General features: G+C 46.9%; 1 protein-coding gene across 3 annotated transcripts in view; it reads left to right on the top strand.

Annotated features, from left to right (window-relative positions):
* Nucleotides 1-9,850, top strand: part of LDLRAD3 (low density lipoprotein receptor class A domain containing 3) — a 220,583-nt gene that overhangs the window by 120,087 nt on the left and 90,646 nt on the right. For all 3 annotated transcript variants that reach the window (XM_025879412.2, XM_073904752.1, XM_073904753.1), the window contains exon 4: nt 238-372. In XM_025879412.2, the coding sequence (XP_025735197.1) occupies nt 238-372 (135 nt within the window). The remainder of the gene's footprint in view (nt 1-237; nt 373-9,850) is intronic.

Genomic DNA, 9,850 nt, shown 5'->3' with positions numbered 1-9,850 from the left:
GTTCTCGGGGTTCCCGTGAGCTCACTGCTTCCTGAGCAGGACACACTCCTGGCTGGAGAAGGTTCTCGGAGTTTCCGTGAGCTCCCTGCTTCCTGAGCAGGACACACTCCTGGCTGGAAAAGGTTCTCGGGGTTCCTGTGAGCTCCCTGCTTCCTGAGCAGGACACATTCCTGATTCCGGGAGTTCTGCATGGGACTTGCTGGCTCCCTGGTGACGTGCTCTGTTTTCCCTTCACAGCGGCAAACCCTCTGCTTTGTTCCACCGCCCGCTACCACTGTAAGAATGGCCTCTGCATTGACAAGAGCTTCATTTGCGATGGGCAAAATAACTGTCAAGACAACAGCGACGAGGAGAGCTGTGAAAGCTCTCAAGGTAGGAAGCCTCCAAAGCTTTAAAAAAATAATTGCATCACCACACCACAGAAACACCAAAAGCAACACCTATACCCCCTCCAGATACAACAGCCATGTTAATGTTTGCACTTTACTTTGCAGCCCCTGTACCCTTGTTTTTACCTCTAACGCACCTACCATTTTGGATTTCGTATTTCTCCCATGTGAAGTATCACATAATACGTTTTCTCTTCAAAACTGTATTTCGCCCCGGCTGGGTCGCACATGGTCAGGATGCTCTACCGTGGTTTTCTAAATTGTTGCATTGTTGGGGCCCACCTGGATTATTTCCTTCCCTTGCGTTACTTCTTCAGGATAAATTCTGCACAGTGGGACATCCGCACAGTTCATGGCTTACACCTCCACATGCAGCTGTTGGAAACAGTTTTTTCTTTTCTTTACACCGGTGCTAGCATTGTCTTTGCCTGTCAGTTTCACCTTCATATCCTGGGCATTCACTGCTGTTCTGTTTTTTCCATTTTTGCTAATTTACTAGTCATAGAATGATAGCTTCCCAAATGCTTTAATTTGCATTTCTCTGATTATGAGCAGAGTCAACATTTTCCCCCGTGTGTATGTTTACTACTTTCTTCCCTCTTGTGTGAATTGCCTGCTCCTATCAGGGCTCTTGATCTCAGAGCAATTTTATGGAATCTGAAGGAATACAGTTGGGGGGATGGGAAGGTGAGCTTTTTAGGGAGTCCAGAAGGATACAGTGGGGTCGTACCCTCCTCTGTTAAAAGTGCCTGGGCACTTTTCTTTACTCATTGACTCTTTTTCTGGTAAACACGTATTTTTTCAGTGATTAAAAAATATATATAAAAAAATGTACATCCATATTAAGTCATCGTAAAAAGTATATATTTCTAATGTTGTAAACTGGTATGATCTGTATGCAGTCACTACTCTTTTCACTTAATATCCTATTGCTGTGATTGACCCACATTATTGTTTGTTGGTAGAGTTCATTTGTTTGGACTGTTATTCAGTGTTCTGCTGTGTGTACCACTGTTTATAGACTGAATAAAATCATAAACCAGAAAAGCAAGAGGAAGTGGGCTGTTTAGCTCGTATGTTGGGAGGCAGGATGGATGGAATAAGCTCAGTGAAGTTACAAGTAGGTCCTTTTCAAAGTCCTAGCATTTATTTTGGCTGATGTTTATTATGTTATTAAAAATAAATGAATGAATGAATGAATGAATGAATGGGTCTTAACGTAGGCCACTGGTGAGGGTAGGTCACACATCAGAGATTATGACCAGTCCAAGTCTGTATGCCTGAGGTCCATAGACAAGAAAAGACAAAATGTTTATCAACATAGATTTTGCCAAAACTTGTGCAGGGAACAGCTCTGGGAGGTGAATCTTGGGTAGAATTAACTTCTGATTGTCCTCGTCTGGAAAATCCTCTCCTTGAGTTTTCCTTTTACTAGTGATTCTCAAAGTATAATCCCGAGACCAGTATCACCAGCATCATGTAGGAACTCTTTGGAAACACAGAGCTCAGGCTGCGTCCCAGACGAACAGAATCAACCCGGGAAGTGAACCCAACAGTCTGTGTTTTAACAAGTCCTCCAAGTGGTTCAAATACACAGTAATTCTGAGAACCACTGTTTTATACTAACTTTAGAGAGGTTTGTAATCTTGTCATTTGCCTGGGAATTTCTTTTCTTCTCTCTCTCTCTCTCTTTTTTTTTTTTTTTTTTTTTTTTTTGCTTTTTTAGAGAGAGAGCATGCACAAGTGAGCAGGCGTGGGGGTAGAGGGTGGGTGAGAGAGAATCTCAAGCAGGCTCCACATTCAGTGTGGAACCCAATGCAGGGCCTGATCTCACAAAGCTGAGATAATGACCTGAGCCAAAATCAAGAGTCAGATGCTTAACTGACTGAGCCACCCAGGCGCTGCTTTCTTTTTTTTAAGAGAGAGATGAGAATTCACAAGTGGGGAGGGGCAGAAGGAGAAGGAGAGAGGGAGTCCCAAGCAGGCTCCATGCTCAGGGCAAAGTCTGATGCAGGGCTCGATCTCACCACCCTGAGGTCATGTCCTGAGCTGAAACCAAGAGTCAGACCCTCAAGCAACTGAGCCACCCAGGCGCCCCTTGCCTGGGAATTTCTAAACTGCTGATCGAACAGTAAGGTGTTTCTAGTCTTCACACAAAGTCAAATTTTTATAAACCAAAACATATGCCAGTCTGTCCTATGGCATCTGCCATCAGCCGTGATGGGTATCAAGTAGGGAAGAACAGTCACTAAGTCGAGGAAGTATGAGCATAGATAGGAGGGATGGAGGAACATGTTCTGTAAATACTGTTTCCTATAGAGTTTACTATGTGTTCATGTATCTTAGACTCACCAGTGGTGCCGTGAGATGTTCAGCAAAACGACCCCTAAGTCTAAAACTTGGTTTTGGCAGCATCCCCCAACCCTCCACATGCTTGTCCCTGCATTTTGCTGAAGTAGATTTTTTGCTCGCCCTTAAGAACCATCTCTCTGATGGCTAGTTGAAGTTTGTATTTCTAAGTCCAGCTCCTTTCTCTCTCTCTCAGCATTGTATTCTCGTATTATAAACACGAGGTGTAGAGTAAGTCAGAGGTGGACACATGCACATGAAGCCCAGCTCTTGGCAAATACATAATTTGAAGCTTCCCTTAGAATCTCAGCTTTGTGCCTTTGGTACCCAAATGACACCCCTGTGGAAAGTGAGCTCTCAGAAGACGAGTCCCGTCAGCATGTGGGTGACAGCTGTCTGGTGCCTTTTAGTAAGACAGCCTCCGAGCAAGGGTGCCCATTGTGGAGAGGCACTGTTGCTAGTTACCAAAGAACAGGAAGCGTGCCTTTTCCCCCCTCGAATCCCGCAGATCCTACCTAGTAGCACGGGGCCCAGCACAGAGTGGATTCAATAAGTGCTGTATACTAGAAAAGGTGTCTTTGTAGGGTATTATGTTATGAAACTGTGTTTATATACTTTTTGAGAGAGAGGGAGAGCAAGCGAGCATGCGAGCGTGAGCAGGGGGGAGGGGCAGAGGGAGAGGGAGAGAGAATCTCAAGCTGACTCCACACGCAGTGCAGAGCCTGACGTGGGGCTGGATCTCATGACTCTGAGATCATGACCTGAGCTGAAATCAAGAATCAGGCGCTTAACCGACTGAGCCACCTAGGAGCCCCAGGAAGCCGTGTTTATTAATTTGTACCTTATGTCGTATTACAGTGTATATGTGTTTAAGCTTTGCAAGTTCAGGTATACACAATCTATTAATAAGTATTTTGCTGTTGTTTAAATAGAGTAGATGATTCTGTCATTCCCTCAATGGGAATATGCCCCACAGTGAGCATGAGATGAGAATCTGGACCTCCTGGCCCCTTGGTCAGTCTGCAGTGCTCCATTCCTCCTAGGATGTGAGCATCCTCCTGCACTCCGTGTGATTCTAGTACCAAAGGCTATGCTTTTCTCTATCGTGTAGCTTCTAAATGTGAACTGGTTCCTAATTTTGGTGCTTGAACAAAGGAATACCATTGTACAGTGCTGGGGGCAAACCTGACTCGTACTGGGCTTTTGAGAGACTGAGCTTCATGCAGTGTCTTCCTGAAGAATTTCAGAGCATCTTGACTAGACAAAATATGGTCTTATACAGCACAGGGTTTGGCCCATTGTCATCCTATTAACAGCGAACATTGATCGAGTCTTACTATGCACCAAACACTGTGCTGAGCACCTTCGGCACATGAGCTCATTTAGTCAGAAAATATCCTATCTGCTTCTGCTGGGCTCCCAGCCCTTGAAAAATGCATCTTTGCTTTCGATTGATGTGGGAAAAGAAAATTAGATTTTATAATGTTTATTTGGATGGAGTGGAGAGAACTGGCCCAAAGACAGGAAATAGGGTGCTTGAAATACTTTTCTTCTGACTTGATGAGGGTATGAAAAAGCAGTGTCTCCACTTTAAAGACACCAGCTGTGTGCGCCTCTCCTCCCCTTCTTGCTCATCCCAATTTAGTCCCCTTCTTTACCCTTGGCCTTTAAAACTAACAACAGACTGTCAGGACTTGGAAGTAGGAGTGGACCGTGAAAGTGCAACCATTCATTACCATACCTTTCTGTTCCATTTGGGATGTAATAGAGACCAAAGAACACTGTGGTGCAATGGGTTTTTAATTGGGGATTCATTGATTGGAAACACAGCCTATTTACCAGGTAATTTCCAAAAGCAGGCTTGCATGTGGCTTTTCTGTTTCTTAGGAGCACATCTGGGAGTCAGCAGGTACTGCCAGGTAGATGTAGGGTGTGGCCAGCACTCAGGTAGCTTCAAATATGTTGGATTCAATCCTAATTAAACAGATTGATTCTTTTCAACTTTGGATAAATGACCGAATGGGGTAGGCATCCTGCAGTGATCCTTACCCCCTGGGTGAAGTTCACACCCTGGTATAATCCCATCCTTTGAATGTGATCAAGACCTTACGACTGGCATGGTTGTTTTTTTTTTTTTAATTGTGGAAAAATACACATAATGTAAATTTACCACCTTAACCATTATAAGTGTGTAGTTCCATGGTGTTAAGTATATTCACATTGTTGTGCAACCCATCTCCAGAACTTTCTCATCTTGCAAAATTGAAACTCTGTCCCCATTAAACAGCTCCCTGGCCTCCACTCCAACCCCTGACAACCACCATTCAACTTTCTGTTTCTATGAATTTGACTCTATGACAACGCATATAAGTGGATTCGTACAGTATTTGTCATTTTGTGACTGGCTCAGTTCACTTAGAGGAATGTCCTCAAGGTTAATGCATGCTATAGCGTGTGTCAGGCTTTCCTTTCTTTTTAATTAAGGCTGAATAATACTCCCATCGTATGTCTGTACCACATTTTGTTTATTCATTCACCCGCTGATGGACATTTGAGTTGCTTCCACCTTTCGGCTGCTGTGAACATGGGTGTAGAGATGGCGACTCAGTTTGAGTAAAGAAAGTGCAGCACAGTTGATTGCCACTTCCAAGGTTAGATTAGAAAAGACTTTGGCATCTGTTTTGCTTGCTCTCTCCTTATGCGGATGGAAGCCAGCTGCCGTCTTGCGAGCTGCCTCATGGAGGGGCTCCCATGGCAAGGAACTGGGTAGGGCTCTGGTCCAAAGCCAGCGAGTACCTGAGACCTGCCAGGGGCCGCCTGACGGAGCTTGGAAGTGACTCCTCCACTAGCCCAGGCTTGAGCTGTCTGTGGCCCAGACACACACCTTGACTGTAACCTTGTAAGAGGTCTTGAGGCAGAGCTAAGCCACTCCTGGGATTTGGACCCACGGAAACTGGCAGATAATACATGTTTGGTTTTTTAAGCCTATACATTTTGGAGTAATTTGTTTAATAATGAATAACTGATAAAATGAATACCTCTTAAGTGGGTCCCAGTTCTGATTGCTGTCATCACAGAGAGAGCTTCTGGAGACTCAGGTGATGGTGAGAAGGTCGGGCCTGGGAAAGGAGGTGAAGCACAAAGGAGATGCTTACATACATGGGTAGCCATCACTCTGTGCACTAAGTAAACGGCAGGCGCCAGTTTGAGCATCGTACCTGTATCTTCCTATCCAGTCCCACAAAATTCCCATGAGAGAAGGTCCTCTCCCAGAAAATGACCCCCATTTCTAGATGAAGAACTCGAGGAGCACACAGGTTGTTTGTGGTTCTGCTGTGTCCGCGTAGTGTGTAAATGGTGAAGCCAGGATGGCAACAAATGAACATTCTTCATGCCACCTGTGACACTACCATCTGGTTATTACTCACCTGGGACCAGGAGCTCCAGGTGGTCCATGCACACCCGGCCCTCAGTCCTGTGAGCTCGAGGGGAAGGCTGCGTATGAAGGCTGATGCATTTCCCCTCTTTTTGTACTCAGGTTTTCTTTTCAGTAGGAAAGACTAATGACGCCTGTCCACCTTCCCACTCCATGAGAAATGCTGGAGAGTTAAGCAGTTCTAAAGAAGCCACCAATGCCAAGATAGTTAATTGAGTATTTCGGCAATTGGGTTGTAGTTTCTTTATCTTGCCTGCTGTATCCTGGTGATAACGTTCAAGGAGAATTTGGAAAGCTGGTCGTGAGGTTTGGCACCTCTCCAGAAGCTAACAGTGACAGCTTTGTCCTGTTTCTTCTGTAGAAGTGTGTGTGTGTGTGTGTGTGTGTGTGTGTGTGTGTGTGTGTGTGTTTGTGTGTGTGTGAAAGAGAGAGAGAGATTGAAGGAGGGCGGGACAGAGAGAGAGCGAGCAAGAGAGAGCCAACAAGCAATCCATACTGGCGTTTTGTCAGTGGTCAGGTCATGGGGTGCTTCCATGTGCCAGGGCTTGAGCTGCATACAGAGGATACAGTAATGGCCTTGGTCTCTCTTGAATTGTGTTCTGCCCCCCAAATTCATATGTTGAAGTTCTAACCCCCTCCCCCCGCCGTGTCAAAGGATGTGAACTTATTTGGAAATAGGGTCATTGCAGATGTAATTAGTTAAGGTCCTACTGGAGTCAGGTTGGCCTCTAATCCAGTCTGACTAATGCCCTTATAAAAAAGGACACATTTGGACACAGACATGCCACGTGAACATGAAGGCAGAAATTGAGGGTGATAGGTCTATGAGCCAAAGAGTTCCAAAGATTGCCAGCAAGCCAGCCGCAGTTAGGGGAGAGGCATAGAGCAGATCCTTCCTCCAGCCCTCGGAAGGAGCCAGCCGTGCCACCATCCAGCTTCCAGAACGGCGAGTCAGTAAATTTCTGTTGTCTAAGCCATCTGGGGTGTGGTGCTCTGTACACAGCAGCCCTAGCAAACTTCTGCAACCCCCAGGAAGCCACACTCAGGCAGGGCACAGCTGTGCACCCAGTGTCGCAGTAGAAATAGGAACAAGGGGGCATGAAGTGCTGGAGAGTGACCAGAGCACCAGGGCCGAGAGAGAAGTGAAAGCCTGTGGCGTGTGAAGGGGATGGTAGTCGAAAATGAATCCTCGGCAGTGGGGGAGCGGGGGGTTGCCACTCTGCCTGTTCTTTGGGGTTGCAGAGCCGCGCTTGGTTCAGAGGACGTCTCCCAGCTTATATTTCGAGAAGCTCATTTCCTGGACTTGGTGGAAGGCAGGCCTCATTACCTCTGTCTCCACAGCAGTGCTGGAACTGGAGTCCGAGTCAGCACCCCTGCAAGTGTCTGACCGAGACCATCAGCACCTCTGTTTCTCGGACCTGAGGACCGTTGCACTTGTATCTTTCCCTGGCCAGTCCCAATGCCCCAGCCAACCTAAATTCACCAGCCACTGCCTGTGGGTGAGAGCTGGAGCCCAGGCTTCCAATGAATAAATATCTAGCCCCAGGAAGGAAGAATTAGGGATGGTGATTGCCACTTGCCCTACCCTCTCAAACACCGCAAAGAATGCCGGAGAGCCAAGGGAATGCAGCAAGATAAAACCAAGTGACTCAACAGCCAAAGATCATTTCTAGAGAAATCATGGAGGGCATGAGATGGGAGAATACTAGTTGTTATTGTAATTTTCCAAGTATGAATGGAAAAGACCTTTCTATATTTAAAAAATAGTAGTCTGCGTTTAGGGGATCCAACCCAAAATGTTGCAACCTCCAATTTGATGGGTGGTCCGTATTGACTACAAAGCTTTGGCCACCAAGGGATGCCAAGAGCTGCGCTAGACGGGCCCTAGGAAAGAACCATCACTGCAGAAGAACTCATTTGGCTTTGCTTAGAATAAAGCTGCTGGAGGTGTATTAATGGCAGGATTGCGGGAGCCTTTTTTCCTCTTTTAATTTGAGAGTTTGAGAGCCCAGCTGGGCTGGGAAAGGCAGAGATGCTGAGTTCGCTGGAAGAAACAGGAGGATGGGAGACGGCTGTCGCCATCTGTCTGTACCTGTGGGGTTTTCTTCTTCATGATTGAGTGTTTGCATCACGGAAGCTGCCTTTCCTTGAACTGAACTGTCCCTCGTTGAGAAGCAAGTCGGAACGATTCTCCTCTCGAGACCGTAATTGCTTCCTGATCTCGTAGCCCCTGTGGTAATCTTCAGAGCTATTTCTCTAAGCTCCCCCATTCATTGCTTGCACACGCCCCTCCCCTTCTCTTGGCTCTCCTGGCTTCCGCCTCCGTCTGTCCATCTGTCCCCCCCTCTCCTTGGCATGTGGGGACGTCCAGTCTGGACACCTGAGGCAGTGGACCCCGTGTGGGGCTTACTGCGTCTCTGCAAGTCTGCTTTGCAAGTTTTTGGAGCTGCTGCTTGATTATGCAGGGGACATCTGTCTGTCCCATCTGTGGACAGTTCCCCGTATCCCCCCCTTCCCCAGCACCCTATTACTTTCCTAACTCTTCTTGATACTCATTCCCACAAACTATTCACAGAGTGCCTCCTGTTGCCTGGCCTCCACCGAGGTTCTGGAAGAAACACACAGCTAGATCAGATTAAAATTGCTCCCAGTCTAGAGGGGAGAAACAATGCCCTGCAGATAATTACCTGAGAGTGTGATAAATGCTATAGCAGAGGACCGAGTAGCTCGCCATGGGAGACATGAGGGCATGACTGGGACATTGAGGAATGACTGTTCCCTTAGGCGGGTATGGCAGGACTTCAGAGAAGCGAAGTCTCTGCCCAGTCTTTAAGGATAAATAAAAATGGACCCAGAAACAAGCAGGAGGTTGGGCAGCCAGCCAGAGGGGGCAGGGCAGGAGCAAAGTGTACATATGTATGTGTGTGGGGCCGGGGGTTCGTGGTGGGGCGGGAAGCTGTCAGGGTGGGTTGGAGCTGGCCCGTGGAGACCCACTCCCTGCATGCTTCCCTTGGAAGGTAGAGCCAAAGGAAGGCAATCAGGGGAAATGAGATGCTCAACCCTGGTAAGGGATTTCATAGGAGGGGCTGATTATCATTGCATACAATGAGAATTCTGATTCTCTGTGGCTCTTCTTGGGCTCTGCTATCCCACCAGGCAGAAGTCTAATTGAGACTTGGGGAAACTATAAATGAGACTGTGGAATAACAGATTCTGTGAATTCCCCAGGATGAGAATTGTTTGGGAGGGTTGATGGCCATAGGCTGGATATTCCCCATCCCCTACCCTTGACTAATAGCTTGAGTGTCCTTCTTGGGTTATGCAGTCCTGTGATTATCTTTCTTTTTTGTCCCCAGTCTGGTTATCTGAGAACTCTGGCCCGTGAAAAGTGGAAATGTGCCCTGATGTTGCAAATATCTTGTCACATTCTCCCAGATCCTTCTGGAGGACCTCTTTCTCATTTCCTCCTTGTTGCTGTATGAAAACTCAGCAGGTTATCAGGCTGGTTAATCTCTGGTTCTGGAATGCCACAAAATGACACAGAGCCATGTTCTCCTTCCGTGAGTTTTCTTCTTGAGATCCTGTCCCTCCTGTAATCACGTGCGCTGCTCAAATTTGTACTGGTAGTCAGCTTTTATTGAAGGTCTTCGGCAGGGAGCACTCTGCTAGGTGCTGT

Source organism: Callorhinus ursinus, unplaced genomic scaffold, assembly GCF_003265705.2.
Source record: "Callorhinus ursinus isolate GAN/ISIS: 27379988/994484 unplaced genomic scaffold, GSC_fseal_2.0 scaffold21, whole genome shotgun sequence".
NCBI classification, from domain to species: Eukaryota; Metazoa; Chordata; class Mammalia; order Carnivora; family Otariidae; genus Callorhinus; species Callorhinus ursinus.
The sequence above is the reverse complement of the archived record's forward strand: the minus strand, read 5'-3'. Positions and strand labels throughout refer to the sequence as shown.